This window comes from Daktulosphaira vitifoliae, unplaced genomic scaffold (assembly GCF_025091365.1).
Source record: "Daktulosphaira vitifoliae isolate Bord-2020 unplaced genomic scaffold, ASM2509136v1 Scaffold_3, whole genome shotgun sequence".
Classification (NCBI taxonomy): Eukaryota; Metazoa; Arthropoda; class Insecta; order Hemiptera; family Phylloxeridae; genus Daktulosphaira; species Daktulosphaira vitifoliae.
The window spans coordinates 39,392,718-39,412,161 of NW_026099574.1; the positions used below are offsets into that span (position 1 = coordinate 39,392,718).

The following is a 19,444-nucleotide window of genomic DNA, read 5'->3' on the forward strand; positions in this document are numbered from 1 at the left end:
AATTATAATTTTCAGCTATAAAAATTCCGTGTCTTCAATGAGAATTAAATTTTTCAAAGACCAAAGTGCCATAAATCAATTTATCGTATACAATACCGATTTTCATTCTTGACGCAAGTGTTAAAATATGAATTAATTTTAGGAAAGTTAATAAAATAAAAAGAATAAATTTATGTTATTTTATGACCGTTTTATTATGTAATTGTTACTTTACTTTGAATTAGTAATTATCTTAAAAAATTGATGTGATAGAAAAAATCGGTAGATTCGGAATTGGCGTAAAAATTCCATACAACAGTCATATAAAAATTGTAAACAATAAAAAATGTTTAATTATTTGTTGTTTTATGAAATTAATTTTATTTTTTAATAAGTTAATTTAGTGTCCAATAATTGTGGTTAATATACTATTTAGTAAAGTACAGTAGCGTAATTATGGTTTTGTTCTGCAAGGGGATATACTTCAGAAAAATTTTCACATCCCCTCCAAACGAAAAAATGATATGATTACCATGTTAATAATTTTGGGGGATCTATCTCAATTATCTACCTATAACTACGACATTGGTGTAGTACCAAAATAAAATTTATACGACAAATTTAATTAATTGTGAAGTAAAATAAAAAATAATACAAATTTTTTTGTCCATTTGACATGTCAAAAACTAGTCCATTGATCGCGAAAGTTTTAATTGGCTGAAAATCCAACCTTATGACAAAGTATTGATTAATACACTAACTTATTTTTTAGTTTTCAACATCAATAATATTTAAACCCTTTCAGATCCAAAGAACAACGCAATGTACAGTAGAATTCCGATAATCCAGCACGTTCGGGACCGTCTCCGTGCCGGACTATCGAAAATTCCGGTCTATCGGGCGGTGCCCTTTCCTTTTAGTGTAGGCTTTGCTATAAGAACAATTAGGTTAATAATTAAACTAAAAATACAAAAAAGTTTGTTATACATTTCATGTAATTTATGTGCAAGTACTGTAATACATATTTCATTTAGATTTAAAAAAGTCACGAATGTCTTTTTGTTTTCTTGACTTTAAGCGTTTAGTATAAAATTTATATCTAATAATTATGGAGATCAATAATTTCTGAAGCACTGTAGCTGAGACACAGTTTACTACAGTGTAAAAGGACACAAAACAACAACGCACAAAAAAATAGCGAAGACGCTTCGTGATTGATTAACTGTACTGCACTTGTATTTGTTGTGATAGCTGAGACTAGCCGACCGCTAATTGTTTCCGAACAATACTGTTGAGGCCGTCTAATACAACTTCCTGTTATCAAATTTTAAGCGCGCGTTCAGTGTACTCGGACCGGTCTAGTTTTGTCATATGCGTAAATATGATAAAATAAGACCGGTCCGAGTACTACTATGTCCACTACTAAGTATTGTCGGTTATTAGTCTNGAAGCACTGTAGCTGAGACACAGTTTACTACAGTGTAAAAGGACACAAAACAACAACGCACAAAAAAATAGCGAAGACGCTTTGTGATTGATTAACTGTACTGCACTTGTATTTGTTGTGATAGCTGAGACTAGCCGACCGCTAATTGTTTCCGAACAATAATGTTGAGGCCGTCTNTACTACGTATTGTCGGTTATTAGTCTTCTGCTCTATTGTAAATTCGTCCGGATGATCCCGAATACCCTGAAAACTTCCGAATAGCTCCTGATCGTTTTTATTTGCTTTAAAGGCATTTTTTTGGAGAATACCAAAATGTTTAAAATTTTCCGGAGCGATGCCAGACTATCTGGCATTTTGGACTATTGAATGCCGGATTTCGGACTTCTACTGTACATTAAAATTATATTATTTTTTCATTCCGTAAATGGTAAAGGATAAATAAAACCAGCAATACAGTAAATATCTTGCAAGATTTATGTAGAAAGTCATTGAAATCTGGTAAGACACCCATTTTATCAGAAGTTAAAGAGAATGTTTGATTTTTGTAAACATTTCTTAAACATAATACTATTAAGATTTAAGAAACTATACAATAATATGTAGTTAAATCATTTTTTTTTTCGTCCCTTTGGGGATACAAATCTTTACTTATNAATCATTTTTTTTTTCGTCCCTTTGGGAATACAAATCTTTACTTATTATTTTTTTAAATGGGAACCCTTACTTTTAAATTTATTATATGACAGAAATAAAAATTATAAACATTTTTGTTCTTGCAATATTTTTTATGCGATCAACTATTTGCGTTTTATAGATTGTTTACAAATTTGGATGTCAAGTAAAATTTCATCTTTCATTTGGTTTTATAATACCGGTGACAGTGCAACAGTATTATTGATACTACCACAGTGACAATAATTTGTTATGATAGCCCATAAATTAAATTATTATAGTAATTATCGAGAAAAATTTATTCACGACTATTATCTAAATGAGAGATAACAACATTACATTGTCGCTATCAAAATAGTTTATTGTTGCTACCAGTATCATAAAGTCAAATGGATGATGAAATTTTACTTAACATCCAAATTTTTAAACAATCTAAGAACAAAAATTGCAAGAATAAAGTTATTTGTAATTTTTTTTTTATATATTATATTATTAATTTAAAATAGGAGTTCCCATTTAAGAAAATTTGGGTGTTTGTAGTTGGTTAAGTATTTATTTAAATTGTCATATCACATTTATATATATAAATTATCTAAAAAGTCTAATATTAACATCGCAGTTACATTTACGTAAATTTGTTTTTTATTTACTAAACGTAATACATATTTTTGTTCATCGCGCCTGTACTCAAAATGTATGTAGATAATACATAAAAAAAATATAATTAATTGACGTTTAAGTATTAGTAATATTATTTTCAAAAATAAAAATACACAACCATTTAAATTTAATAGCAGAAATGATTTATCGATTGATATAGTATTTCACGTCTTTACAAGTTGATTTAAAAATATATTACTTTTTGTAATATTAATTTATTTTATCATTGTCTGTTACTCACAATTGTTATAATATATATATGAAAACAACCATTTTGATTTATTATGTTACGAGAAACAAATAAATTTTTAAAAAATTACGATAATTTAAGTATGTTTTATTGGGCGTCACTAGATTCCGTCAGATTCCTGTACCCGTGTCGTCAAAAATTACCTTTGATATTCCATTATAATAAATAAAAAGGAATCCTAAAGAAAATTGAAAATAAGAAGTATACCAATAGAAATTAAATATTGATATAAATCCTAAAAGAAAAGCAAAAATTGCCTATTACCAAAATCTATTAATTTTTTATTAAAAATTTATAGATAGATAAATTTAATTTATAGTGAAAAAAGGTTGGGTGATATTATTTGTAGTTTATCTCACTTATAGGTATGGGTAACTATAACTTAACATTTAGTTATAGCATTAAAAAATTTCAAATTATCTTTATAAAAATAAAACTATAATGCACAGATAGGTTAATAATATGCTTGTGTAGAATACTTTCCTAAAATACCATGTAAATACTTTTAGCTTCGATGCGAAACTGAGAAGATATTAATTTTACTATGATGTGTTTTTTTTTTTTGGTTTTATTTTAAGCTCTCACTGGACCAATTTTGATAAAATACGTTAAAAGATCGCAAATCGTATCTAGTCAAAGATATTACCCTCAAAATTGAAAAAATTTCCCTCGTTCCCCTTAAATGAGCGAAATCTCCAAAAAAAATTACAAATTTAAAATTGCTTATTTTTGACATTTTTTTTTTCAATTTTTTTACTTAAAACTGCCATAACTTTTTTAAAAATAATTAAATCCATTCGGACTTTTAATGTGTTTTCATGGTGAAAACAAAATCAAAGTCAATAAAAAAAAATTGATTTGTTATATTTTTAAATTTATAATACTATAACTTTTTGAAAAATGTATGGATCATTACAATTTTTCATGAAACATATTAGTTATATATTTCTTTCATTCGACATACTTTTTTTGAAATCATTTCCCTTTATACAGGTGGGTTAAAAACATAAAAAAGCATACTGAAAAAAAAACTTTTCAACTAATTTTTAATTAAGATATATTTATTGATTATTCATACGTAACCTAATATTCAAACACAAATATCTGTTATATTAATTAGAAGGTTATTATAATTCTTTAGGCCATATGCGAAACTCTAATTGCAGATTTATATCGGCGCAAAAATGGGTTTAGGAAAGTATATTTTAATCTTGGATGAAAATTCCTTGTAGACCAGTAAATTTATTTATAAATAACAAACTACATTTTTTTTTAAGTATTGCATCAAGATCTTTAATTTTTACATACGTTTGCCGTATAAGTAGTAACTACTTTATAATTTCTCCGTAAAAATTACAATACTAAATTATTAAATATCAATTTCATATTATATTTAATTGCTATCATAAATATTTATACATATATTACACTTATAAATCATAAAATATGTAATCAGGATATAAATAAGGAACTAGGATGAGATCATGTTACTTTTGGAATAATCTACGAATTTCTTAAAATTCAACATTATCTACAGATTTGAATTTATTCTGTTTGAATCGATTTAAAAAAAATTATTTTTAAAGCTGTATAAGATATTATGAAAAAGGCAATGTATGACAATTTTTTTGATTAATAAGTTATAAAAAATTATTATCATTACTAACTTATATTTTTCGGCCTACATGAATTTTAACACAACCATTATGATTAAATAAATGAGATTTTTCTTAAAAATCCGTCAATGTTTTTATACATCATAATATTTCGTGGCGGTAAAAAGAGTTCATATTTATCTATTTTAGCAAGAAAGAAAATGATCGTTTTTGGCGGAAAAAGGATACACCCGATTTTAAACGAAAATATGCTAATATAATGTCTATTTGTTCGACTGTAAAGAAACTGAATATTTATTTTTAAAGATATAAAATTGCTAGTTTTATCATAAACACACAAGTTGTTCCTATCAAACGTGGATAAACTGCGTCGGGATGCTGTCACCGGTGGTAGTAGTAAAATAATAATAATGAATAAAAAAAAAGACCGCCGACCCCTCAGGAACAGTACTAATGCATCACAAAAATTATGCAAATGTGACGCTATATGGGAATACACACACATTAAGAGGAAAAGAAAGAAAGGGTTGAAAGCAGAAATGTTAACTTATTTTAATACAGCCGGCTTGAACATATGCAAATTAAAATGCTCCAGCAGAGTGTTGCACACCAATCTATGTACGTGTGTAATTTTTTTTGTGTACCTTTGCGCGACGTCCTCCTGTCTTCCTTTTCATAGAGCGTTTTTTACGTGTGAGCATTGTTCAGGGACCCCCGTGACTGGGTATACAGTAGCGCGTGTACAGGGGAGCTCGAAACAAAATATACAAAAATAAGATAAAAAAAACAGTAGATTTAAGTAATAAAAGGAACCGTTATTACTACCCCTAAGGCTCCATCATTCATATTGTTCGCGCTGTTTAAAAAAAAAAAAAAAATACCAGATAGCGCGCTTATTTGATTTTATACACTCATCTTCCCTTCCTCTCCCGGTCGCTGGGCGTAGTCGGCCGGTTATCATTGCCGGTCGACATGTGTATGTAATTAGATTAGTAAAATATATACGAAAAATGTTTTTGTTGGTTATACGTTTTTTTTAGTAAAAATTATATTAACGTTGTTTTTTTCTCCAAAAGTTATTGTCATTGAAGTTTGTTTATGTAGTTAGTTGCCTTAGTATAACTAATATTGTATTATATAAGTGATATATTTTGATGTTTAATATTAGCTAAATTATTTAAGTCACACGGATGACATTGTCGGATTATCTAAGGTAACGATTTTATGATTTATTTGTCGTTATATTCCACACGGATGGATTAAGAAAATTGTGTAAGTCACACGGATGACAATTGCCAATTTTAATGCATAAATCATACAATAATCTTAGTGTATAAATTATATAGCCAATACTATTATTTATATTGAATCTCCCTTTTAATTATATNTATATTGAATCTCCTTTTTAATTATGTCTATGTGTAAATAATCAAATTAATAGTTAGTAATACTGATTTATATTTATTGTTATATTTGTTAATTCTTATTACTAAATTGCACAAGGTGCTATTTTAAATTATAAATATTTAATACAATTTAAATGATTGTTATTTGTATGGAAATATAAGTAATTTTGTGTGAACTAGCGACCACAGTTTTCCTTTAAAACAAATATAAATTTCCTAAAATCTTTTCTAATTAATCACCAGATAAGCGTGATATAATTTCTCGCCCCTGGTATTAACATTTGGTCCAATCGGGCCTGATTTATTATACAGTCCATTTTAATTAGTTGATTTTTTACTTTTTTTTCTAAATCAAATTGTTAAGCAACTGTGATAAAACGTAATTGACGTGCTGCTGTGATATGTACGTATAAAAAAGAAAAACAACGTTGAAGTTATAATTTTCAGCCTAAATAGCGTTTTGTTTTTTTTTTTTATCTTGTTAAAATATTATTTGTAGTTTTACTTTTATACTTGAGTCTTGTTTGTTTAATTATTTTTCCAGCAATTAGTTTCAGAAAAAATATTATAATTATTGATATATTTTCAATTGTTACATAAGTACTTAGTACATTATTGTTGTAAAGTGTGTGGTGTTAAATAAAAAAAAAAAANTACATAAGTACTTAGTACATTATTGTTGTAAAGTGTGTGGTGTTAAAAAAAAAAAAAAAAAAAAGGAAATTTAAAAAGAAACAGAAAGTTTAAAAAATAAAGTACAAAAAATAAGAAAAAATAAAAAATAAAGAACAAAAAATAAGAAAAAATAAAAAATAAAGTACAAAAAATAACATAAAAAATAAAAAATATATATAATATATATGCTCAGTGAAAATTAAAAATTTTTATAATTAGAGTACTAAATTGAAAAAAAAAAAAATGTATTAAATTAAATATATTATATTTATAAGATCCACTCACCCACACTTATTTATTAAGTTTTTTATCTTTATTTAATGTATCAGTACTGTTGGTGATTTTTGTCAATTGTTATTACTTTGACAATCTGTGAAAAAAATCAGTTGGAAAAATTTGTAGTAAGTGTTGTGATATTGTCAGATTAATTATTTATTTGAACGTTTCGTTTTGTCATTATAAATTATTAGCAAGTTTTGGATAGTGCGGTAAAATATTCAAAGGCTATTTTTCAGAATGTCGGACGATGCCTATGATAATGAACCCGAGTTGTGTAATGCTGACTTGATCGCAGGGTTAGTGCGTAGGCGCGCTATTATAAAATGTTCATTAACTCGAGTAGCAACTTTTATCGACCGTTTTATTCCATCTCCAGCCTCTTATGCAGAAGCCGCGTCTCGTTTAAATACTCTCCCTGCTATTTTAAATCAATTTGAAGATGTTCAACAAAAGGTTGAGGAAATTGACATTGATCATGACGATGATCATCATGCTCAGCAGCGCGAAGATTTTGAATCTAAGTATCATGATATGGTGGGTCGATTATCAAGATTAATACCTACGCTAACGCCAGCGGTTTCATCGCCTAACAACTATGTCCATGCACAAGAGTCGTCTTCGCATGTCTCGTGGTCAAGGTTAGAGTCCTTGCTCGCTAAAAATCTGAGCATGAAGTCGGTTACACATTTACCATCGTTACCGTTAGAGAAGTTTGACGGAGACTATATAAAATGGCCAAGGTTTTATAATTGTTTCATGAAACGAGTGAATGATGCTGCTAGTCTCGATGAGGTGGATAAATTGTATTTTTTAAGATCTTGTTTACAAGGAACGCCGTTAGACTTAATCGATGGATTAGATGTTGGCGATTCGTCGTATAGTCGGGCCTTAGCTCTTCTCAAGGATCGTTATGAGCGCAAGCGATTTTTAATAGACACCCATGTTCGATCGTTGTTAGAAATGAAAAATTTGGCAAGTTCAGCTTCAAAGGATTTGCGTAACTTTTTATCGACGTTTGATAAGCATGTGGAAGCTCTTCGTTCTTTAAAACGACCGGTTGAGCATTGGGATGATCTGTTAGTGGGGATTGTACGAAGTAAATTGGATCTTGCAACACTGGAAAAATGGGATTTGTCGCATAAGGCCAATGACGACGTGACATTTAAAATGCTTTATGATTTTTTAGAGACACGTGCTAGTTCCTTAGAGTCGTTTGAAGGACAAGTAGGTCAAGGTCGTCAAGTAAACAAGTCAAAGGTAAGTAACCGTGGTTCGACTGTGTTATCGGTACAAAAAAGAGTTAAAATTTGTCCCATCTGTTCACAAACTCATATGATTTACCACTGCCCTAAATTTAAATCTATGTCTTTAACTAACAGATATGGCGAAGTAAAGCAGAAGCACTTATGCTTTAACTGTCTCCTTTCGGGTCACGGTACAAGAGATTGCAAATCGCAACTATGTCGGCATTGTGGTAAGAAACATAATTCTATGTTGCATGGATTACCGTACCAGTCTAGGAATGCTACTTCCACTCCCAATAGAGCAGATGAAGCTCCTACCAGTGGGTTAGTGCCATCAGAGCAATCACAAACTAGTTCTACGAGTTCAATGACTGAACCTGGTAGTTCTGTCGCGGTTCACAATGCATGTACAAGTACCCAAGTCTTATTAGCCACCGCAGTTGTTATGGTGCAGAACAGTCGCGGTAAAAGGTTTCCATGTCGCGCCATATTGGACAACGGATCACAAATCAACATATTGACACAAAAAATGGCCAGGCGCTTAAACTTGGACGTTAAAAATGCCATGTTACCAATTTGTGGAATTAATGGGGTTAACACAAGGTCATCTCAATGGACAAATTTATCTTTCTTCGCTGTTCACTCTCCATTCAGTAAAACTATTGGTTGTCACATATTGCCAGCTATAACGGTCTCGTTGCCGTCACGGTCCTTCGACGTTAGTGGATGGAGTCTACCCGACAATGTACGAAATGCGTTGGCAGATCCTGAGTTCAACATATCGTCAGAAGTAGATTTATTATTGGGCGCTGAGATATACTATGAGCTAATTCGTTCACAGCCGTTGGTGATGCCAGGAGGTTTGCCTTGGTTGTACGATACGGCTCTTGGTTGGGTAATTTCGGGCCCTTTGTCAAAGAATGATGATCATAGCGTTGTCGAGGTATCCACCGTCTGTGCACTAGGAACAACCACTGCGTGGATGAATTCAGAACCATTAATCAGGCAGACGAAACATGAGGAGGAGTTAGCGTTTGAGAGATATTTTCAAGACACTCATAGTCGATTAGCGGATGGGCGTTTTGTCGTTCGACTACCGTTTCGAAAAGAACCATCAGTGCTTGGGGGTTCAATGAATATGGCTCTCAAACGATTCCTGACACTTGAAAAAAAAATGTGTAATAATTCAGAATTGGCAAGGGAGTATAAAAATTTTCTCAAGGAATATGAAGAGATGGGTCACATGTCAAAAATAGATGATACCGTTGCAACACCCGGTACTTATTATTATATACCCCACCATGCGGTGTATAAAGATTCAAGTAGCACCACCAAGTTGCGAGTTGTCTTCGATGCTTCTATGAAAACCACTACTGATTATTCTCTGAATGATATTCTGATGACCGGTCCTGTCGTGCAACAAGAGCTTTTCGATATAGTGCTGCGTTTCCGTTACTATTTGTACGTGGTTACTGCAGATGTCGCCAAGATGTACCGTCAAGTCCTCGTCCATGAGAATGATCGACATTTTCAAAGAATATTATGGCGCGATGCACCTGACAAGCCTTTACAACATTATGTACTTAATACTGTAACCTATGGGACGGTTCCCGCTTCGTTTTTAGCCACTAGAGTTCTTAAGGAGTTAGCACTGGGCAGCGCTGCTGATTATCCTAAGGCAAGCTTATCAATACTACAAGACTTTTACATGGATGATTACCTTAGCGGTGCTGACAGCATGGAAGATATAAAGACCATGTATCAGGAGGTTTCTAAAATATTAGAAAATGGTGGTATGCAACTGCGTAAATGGTGTTCAAATGCTGAGGAATTACGCGAGCATTTCGCGTGTGCTTCTACGGAAAAGCATTATTCTTTAGAACTTAGCACGGATATGACAGTGAGTTCTCTAGGGCTTATTTGGTGTCCCATAACTGATGAATTGAAGTTCTTGAGTAAGGAAAGAACAGCAAGAAGCGTTAAAACCAAAAGAGATTTGCTATCAACACTAAATAGCGTATTTGACCCACTTGGCTTTTTAGGTCCCGTCTTAATCCGAGGAAAGGTGTTTCTGCAAGAATTGTGGCAGATCAATTTGAATTGGGACGATGTTCTGCCCGAAGAGTTGCAAGTCAGGTGGGCTACTTATATTCAAGAGTTAGAAGGACTGCACCAGTTAAGGATACCTCGTGCGGTTAAAACGGATGGTCAAGGCACAATGGAACTACATGGCTTTTGTGATGCGTCCCAAAGTGCTTATGGTGCTTGCATTTACTTACGTCAGCAAATCGGGCTAAATTCATGGACAGTTCGATTATTATGTGCTAAATCCCGGGTTGCACCTACCAAAACTTTAACTATACCACGATTGGAACTTTCCGGCGCACTGTTATTAGCTGAGTTAATGAATCGAATCGTCAAATTGAGCAATTTTAATTCAAAGGACGTGTATTGTTGGTGTGATTCAACGGTGGTCTTAGCTTGGATTCAGGGTACTCCCGCCCAATGGAAGACGTACGTGGCTAATCGTGTTACTCAAATTTTAGATGCGATCGGCAATGAAAGGTGGAGACACGTTCCTACCGATTGTAACCCCGCAGATCCCCTTTCGCGTGGAATAAATGTAGACGCGTTGTTGTCGTCGGACCTATGGTGGAATGGTCCTATTTTTCTTAGAGGCGTCGAAGAAGATTGGCCAATCACATACGAATCATACACGGTTTCTAAAGAAGTGTCAAATGAACGACGGCCTGTTAAGTTTACTCTCACAACGACTGCTCCCGTAGATAATAGGTTACTTCAATATTTTTCGACCTGGCACAAGTTGTTGCGCATGACTGCCATATGGAAGCGGTTTATTGCCTGGGTCCGTCGTAGAACGAAACCTACATCACCTCAACCAGGAACAGGTCCTCTTAGTGTTATTGAGCTTAATGACTCACGTGATATCTGGATTAAATTTGTTCAGCAACAGGCTTTTTCAGCAGAGATACAAGAATTAAGCAAGGGTAATTTCGTAACTAAGGGACCGTTAAAAAATTTATCGCCGTTCCTCGACAAAGGGATATTGCGAGTTGGAGGTCGTTTGAAACATTCTGAATTAGATTTGAACCAGAAACATCCAGCGTTGCTACCACGCAATCATCGAGTGACTCAAATGATATTCGAAGCCTACCATAAGAAGTTCCTACATATCGGTCCTCAAGGTTTACTAGCAAATATTCGTGCACATTTTTGGCCATTAAGAGGCAGAGACCTAGCACGCATAACCGTTAACAAATGTATAAAATGTTTTCGAGCGAAGCCCATTCCAATGCAACCATTAATGGGACAGTTACCAGCTGCGCGAGTGTCCGCAAATCGGCCGTTTACGCACACTGGAATTGATTTCGCCGGTCCTATTATGATTAAGGTTGGAATACGTAAGAGCACATTAATTAAGACTTATGTTAGTGTGTTTGTTTGTCTATCTACTAAAGCTGTACATCTCGAGCCCGTCAGCGATTTGAGTGCCGATGCCTTCATGGCTTGTTTACGACGTTTCATTTCACGACGAGGTTTGCCATCTCATATCTGGTCTGATAATGCCACTAATTTCGTGGGAACTAAACGGGAAATAATCAAATATTATGCAAAACAAAGGTCCGGAAGAACTGTATATGATGAACTGCTTGATGAAGGTATACAATGGATTTTTATACCACCATCAGCGCCGCATTTTGGAGGCGTTTGGGAAGCGGCCGTTAAGTCTTGTAAGTATCATTTGGTACGCACTATTTTTAATTTTGAAGAGTTGTGTACCGTACTTGCTCAAGTTGAAGCGTGCTTGAACTCAAGACCCTTAACACCGTTATCTTCAGATCCGTGCGATTTTAAGGTTCTAACACCTAGTCATTTTTTAATCGGTGGACCTGCTCAGGTGATACCAGAACCGGATCTTTTGGATATACCAGCAAATCGATTACGAAAATGGTCATTGATGCAAAAAACAATGCAAGACTTTTGGCGTAGATGGAGAATGGAATATTTGTCTTCGTTACAAGTGAAGAATAAGTGGTTGAAGGATGAAAAACCTATTCCTATTGGATCATTAGCAATTTTAAAGGAAGATAATGCACCACCATTAAAATGGCCTATGGTAAGAATAGAAGCTGTGCATCCGGGAAAGGACAAGATAGTTCGAGTGGTTACGGTAAGACTAGCCAATGGTAACCAGTTGAAACGACCTGCTGTCAAGATATGCCCATTGCCAGATTGTTAAGTGTATTGAAGCATAATGCTTCAAGGGAGGCGAGATGTTCGCGCTGCTTTAAAAAAAAAATACTAGATAGCGCGCTTATTTGATTTTATACACTCATCTTCCCTTCCTCTCCCGGTCGCTGGGCGTAGTCGGCCGGTTATCATTGCCGGTCGACATGTGTATGTAATTAGATTAGTAAAATATATACGAAAAATGTTTTTGTTGGTTATACGTTTTTTTTAGTAAAAATTATATTAACGTTGTTTTTTTCTCCAAAAGTTATTGTCATTGAAGTTTGTTTATGTAGTTAGTTGCCTTAGTATAACTAATATTGTATTATATAAGTGATATATTTTGATGTTTAATATTAGCTAAATTATTTAAGTCACACGGATGACATTGTCGGATTATCTAAGGTAACGATTTTATGATTTATTTGTCGTTATATTCCACACGGATGGATTAAGAAAATTGTGTAAGTCACACGGATGACAATTGCCAATTTTAATGCATAAATCATACAATAATCTTAGTGTATAAATTATATAGCCAATACTATTATTTATATTGAATCTCCTTTTTAATTATGTCTATGTGTAAATAATCAAATTAATAGTTAGTAATACTGATTTATATTTATTGTTATATTTGTTAATTCTTATTACTAAATTGCACAAGGTGCTATTTTAAATTATAAATATTTAATACAATTTAAATGATTGTTATTTGTATGGAAATATAAGTAATTTTGTGTGAACTAGCGACCACAGTTTTCCTTTAAAACAAATATAAATTTCCTAAAATCTTTTCTAATTAATCACCAGATAAGCGTGATATAATTTCTCGCCCCTGGTATTAACACATATATTTTTAGAATGTATATAATACATAATCGCCTGAGAATTAAATGTTTCTAAATCAAAATAGATGATTTTCCTGTAGACCATTTTTAAAAATAATATTATCATTTAGTAATATTGAACTTTTAATTTTTTATGTAAGTTACTCACTAAATGATTCACTTATCACGAACCACTTAATTAATTGAAAATAAAAATAATATTAAGAATTTTTTTGTTTGTTTTTTTTATTTGAATGTTTTTCTCAACGTATCAATCATACAATTTTTTTATGTCTATCCCTTATACCTCATAAGGGTGTCAACTTTAATTTTTATCAAATGACAACATATATATTTAACTATTTTATTAAGTAGGAATAATCTTATAAGAAAATGATTGGTAACACCTTTTGAGCGAGTATTTCAGAAGTTATTAACAATTTAAAATAATGACTGGAGGTGAAGAATGGATGCTGCTATTTTTATAACTGGAAATTTCTCGGTCATTCTCTTCCTCTCGCCTAGAATTAATATTAGTACTTCTGAAAAATAGGTCCAAAAGTTGTTACTAACTAAACAATCATTTTATTAATTAAATCATTATCCAATAAATAAGCTAGTTAATTATGTGTGTAACCATCTGAGAAATTAAAGTGACACCCTTATAAGGTATAAGGGATAAACATAAACATTTTTTTATGATTGCTACATTGAGAAAAACAATCAACTAAATAAAACAATGAAAAAATGATTAATACTATTATTTATTTTTGGATTAATTGATTGGTTCATAATAAGTGAATTGCGCTGAATAATGAGCGTAACGACTTCGTTTAGAGATTCAAATGTGTAATTAATTATTTATGGAAAAAAATATTTCAAAAATATATATTTTTAATTCTAAATGCTATGTATTTAAACATTAATTGATTTCAAATAATTAAAACATTTAAGAATTATTAATTTTTAATACTTTACAAATATTTTTAATGAAGTTTCGTTAATTTTTTTATAAAATATGAGTAGGAGCTACATTGTGTATTTATTCGGAGTTTATCCAAGTTATATTTTAGTAAAAGGCCCAACATCAAATTGAGGGTTATTTCATTACTTAATCGTATTATTTATCTACGTTGGTACGAAATAAAATGTATATATTTTTATTTTTACACATTTAGAATATTGTTCTTAAGTTATAAAAGGAAAAAAATTAATATAACATCTTTATAAATTTAATGATATTTCTATCATAAAATTTTACCAAAACCACAGTAGACATATAAGGTTCAAATATGATCATCTGAAAATTATGTATGAATTTTTTATATATTTAATCTACAGATTTCAAACATTCAAATTAATTTACTGTATAATTATTATACTTTATTTCTATTATAAACATTGTAAAATTCTTAATAATTTTAAGTCTAAGATGTGTTATTTAGAAATTATTTATTAAACAATTTTATTTGTAGGAATAGTTCTTGTGCATACTCTTTTGTGATGGTTCCATTCTTATTTATATCACCACTAAGTAGGACTTAATTAAAAATTATTTTATAATTTAGTATAACCTATTAAATTTTCATTGGCATAAATGTTTTAAAAAAAAGTTATAGCAGCTTTAAAATGTCAGAAATTTTTTTTGAAAATTTATTACGGTAGCTTAATTTTGAGATATTTATCTAAGATGAAAGTTTTTATTTTTATTTTTACCTACTATAGGTTCAACTAGATTAAAATCAGGTTCTTTTAATGTATGAATCATTAAAATCGATCAAGTGTAGCTGAGAATTTTTATAGATAAAAAAAGCAAAAAATCATTTTTATCCCTTATATGATATAAGGGATGAATTAATAAAGGCATTAATAAATTTCAAAAATAGCAAAAATCAATTTTCATAATATAATTATTATTTTAAGAGAAATTGAGTAGCTAACGTTGAAAAATCACTCTATAAATTCGACATAAAAACCGGTGCCAGATGGCTTTACTATTAGATAATCTATACATGATAATTTGTTATGTATTTTTGTAAGTTTAGCCTATAACGTCTTATAATATATTAATAATCGCATTTGATGATTAATGCCATACTATTTTCGATTGTATTCTTAGGCTGTTTCCTAGACGGTTTTTAAAAAAAGCTTGCCGATGAATAGTATTTACCGATGTTACCACGACTATTTTTAAAAATGTTATCACAAATTGTATTTTATTCATGAAATATAATAAATTATGATTCTTAGTAATGAATAGCAAAGTTTTTTCGTTACTAATAAACTAAAAATATTTTATTAGCGCTATTTCAAATTAAAGTATTTCGCTGACAATTAATTGAATATTCAAAAAAAAAATTCTGCTATCTATTTATAGACTTATTTTTTTATACATATTTATTGAATAATTTATATTTGAGAAAAAATATCAATAATAAATATTTTACGTTTCTTTGTAAAATGATACTTCTTTATATTTCTATACTTATAACTTCCTTTTATATTTTAATGTAATTATAATATTATATTACTTTAAATTACTTGGATCATTCTAATTTATATAAAATGTAACAATCACATTTTCAATTTTAATTTTTATCAAAATAAAAATTAACAAGCTTACTTAAAAGTACTGGATTTTATGTAGTGAACATTTTTTTTTTTAATGTGTACTATTTGTTAAAATATTTTTTTACAAATTAAATATATATTTTAATTATGTTATATTATTTTTATAATATATATATATAATCGTTATCTATGTCATGATTACCGTGTAATAAATTATAAAATGATAGTAATAAAAAAGTCTAAAAAGTTAATACGGCATTCGAGATTACCAAAAAAATAAGATTTTGGGGACTTATCGACTATATAAAGTAAAAAGTTCAAAGTGGCACACTCTCACTCTCTCTCTCTCCTTCTATTTTCACATTTTTAATACATCAGCACAGTAGTGCAATTGTTACTGAGTAAAGCAGAATATTGTAGCACAGTATAGAACACAGTAGTGTAGTTTGATAATCACTTGGCTATTCAGCTCAACAAAACATATCATTTAACATAAAAACGGTAGCACAGTGTGAACGCGGCATAGTTGGGGGGACAAGTATAGATGATATCTGACAGTGATTAAAATCACTATCATAAGAAACGCTTCGATGCAAATAAGTAGATAGTGTTTAATTTTAAGAAATTTATGTGATATACCAAAAGCAAAATTAATTCCTATTTCCTTCATTATTCCTGATTAGTAGTTCTTTGATTTAGAAGTGTAATATATGAATTAATATTTATTATTGCACTTAAATATTGTATGAAATTGATATTTAATAATTTAGTATTGTAATTTTCTCAAAGAATTCATAAAAAATTTTTAAGTAGTTATTACTTTTATGGTAAACGTGTATAAAAATTGAAGGTCTTGTTTCAAAACTTTTCAAAAGATAATCTGATATTTATTATAATAAGAAATTTTCATAAGATTCAAAAATAAACTTTTATTATTTAAATTATTTAAATTCTGCTAGTTCATTATTAATATCCTAATTAAGATAAAGTATGTCAAATGAAAAAAGGATTATAAAAAAAATTTTTTCTCATAAAAAAATAATGTTAATCCATACACTTTTCCATATGTCATAGCATTATAAAGTTAAAAATGTAAAAAATAAAATCGAGAATTTTCACATAATAATAGCATTCGGTAGCCATTTTCGCCGTGAAGACAAGTCCAGAGGTCAAATTTTTATTTTGCATAATAAAATAAATTACATTAGCTTTAATTTAAGATATATATAAAAGTGTCAGACTTTCCGGAACACTTTCAAAAATTAAGTTGGAAAAGTAAATTTTTTGTGAAAAAGTTTTCATTTTAAATCCCCATTTGTGGGCAGGTTAAGGGTTAATTTATGAAAAAAATATACCAAATGAAAGGTAATGATATTATGCATCTATATAAAGAAGAATTATATTGATATGTTCATTTTTGAAAAAGTTATGGCACTTTTAAGTAAAAAAAATTGAAAAAATTTCGAAAATTAGCGATTTTTAAATTTGTAATTTTTTTGGAGGTTTCCCCCATTTACGGGGAACGAGGGAATTTTTTTCAATTTTTGAGGGTAATGTCTTCGACTAGATACAATTTGTGATCTTTTGACGTATCATTGAAAGAAATCGGTTCGGTGAGAGCTGAGAAAAAGTGGTAACAGACACAAAAAAAAAAAAAAACACATCTTAGTAAAACCAATACCTTCTCAGCTTCGCATCGAAGCTAAAATTAAGAGTTTAACATTTTTAAATTTTAATTAAACTTTTATAAAAATTAACTTTAAAAGACCAAAAAATAGATCAAACATTTTAAATCGAAATTTGGCACGAGTTATTTTAAATATATTAAAAATAAAATTCAACTTTTTAATGTAAATACTCGTTTTTATGAATTAGTAATAATGTCAAAATAAGAGGCGATGAAAAAAATCTAATTTCAGTTATTAAATCTAAATGAGATAAAAATCAAACAAATTTAAACTTTTTTTCTACCTCAAAAAGAATTAAGAAAAAAATGCATAAACTCAATGCATCGGACGGACTAATGTATGTTTTCCAAAAGAAGTGCATTAATAAAAATTATTCACAAATTATTGCAGATTAATTTTACTGACTCATTATTAAATATAATAAAGTTTAATACAAAACAAACAATAATTTAACAAAACGTATAATATCATCAAAATGTTTTTCAATTTTTATTTATAATTCTATTTTTGTCCATTACAATATCTTTTGATATTATATTTTATGACTAGTTGGAATTTTCATTTTATCATAATAGTATGACTAAAAATTATTGCTATTATTAAGTCAAAATTCATTTTTTCAAGCTATTCATAGTTAGTTATACACTTATTCATTAGATAGCTGAAAAATAAATATATCAATAAGAAACCATCTTCTATTTTAACGCAATATTGTTCAAAACTTTCAGTAATAATTCAATTTAATCACTAACACAATAACATAAATTAAATTCCTTTAAATATAAAATACATATTTTATAGTTTTTTTACAATAGATTTCAATTATTTAAATTTTTTTAAGTTATGGTAAAAATAGAAAAAAAACTAAAATAAATACATGGGATATTGAAAAATTAAATTACTTTTTTTTCATGTCGAAAATACTTATTTTTAAACAACTCAAATTGTGCCTATTAAATTATACAAAGAGAAAAACCAATAATATATTTGGAATCAACAATAGGTTATTTCTAAATAACAAAAAAAAAAATAAACAAATTACTTTTTTTAATTAACAAAATTGAATTTAAATGCTACTGTGTTTATTTGAATGTATTAAAATGTTACAAAAAATTTAGAAAAGTTGCTTCTTTTGAAAAAATAAATCTTGGTATTTATAGAAGTTTATAATTTGAATTAAGCTATAGATAAGTATTATTTTTGTTATTTTAATACAACAAGTAATATTTATTTATGTATTAAATAGATGTTTTTGTATTTTTATTTAAAATATTGTATACACGTCGAACAATTAAACAGCCTATCATTAAAAACATTTAATATGCGTTTCACTGGAACATTATATGATTAGTGAGGCCACTAAATGCAATAATCAAATACGATTTGAACTCCATAACGGAAAACAAGACTTAATTGATGGCGAAGATTTTCGCGCTATCTATTGCGAATCTTCCAGAAGAAGTGAAGTTACGAGTATTTAGTCAACTACAAGAGCCCAATAAATGGTTCTTAAAAACACGTCCTTAATTAATATTGGGTAATTTCATTCTTATAAAAGACATTAATTTACCACCACAGATACAAAGTGATTAAAATGCATGAAGGCAAGGATTAATGCGGTTGAAAATTTTGTGGACAAGTGATGGGGAAATTCAAAGAGCTGTGCGTTTATCATACTCTTTAACCTTTGACAACGACCAATATTTATTTATTCATTTACGTATGTGTTATTTGATTTCTTTATATTTTTATACATAAGAATGATATCTAATAATTGTTTTCGAAAAATATTAAATTAAAATTTTTATTTCCTAAGCTTTCATTGAGGTTTTCATGTTAGTTGTTATCGTAAGTGTGTGTTAAACACAACGACCGC

At 29.5% G+C, this 19,444-nt stretch overlaps 1 protein-coding gene across 1 annotated transcript; it reads left to right on the forward strand.

Annotated features, from left to right (window-relative positions):
- The first annotated feature begins 7,221 nt into the window (after positions 1 to 7,221).
- LOC126902151 (uncharacterized) lies at positions 7,222 to 12,489 on the forward strand. Its single transcript, XM_050679178.1, has one exon. It carries the CDS (start codon positions 7,222 to 7,224, stop codon positions 12,487 to 12,489), a length of 5,268 nt encoding a protein of 1,755 aa, XP_050535135.1.
- The last annotated feature ends 6,955 nt before the right edge of the window (positions 12,490 to 19,444 follow it).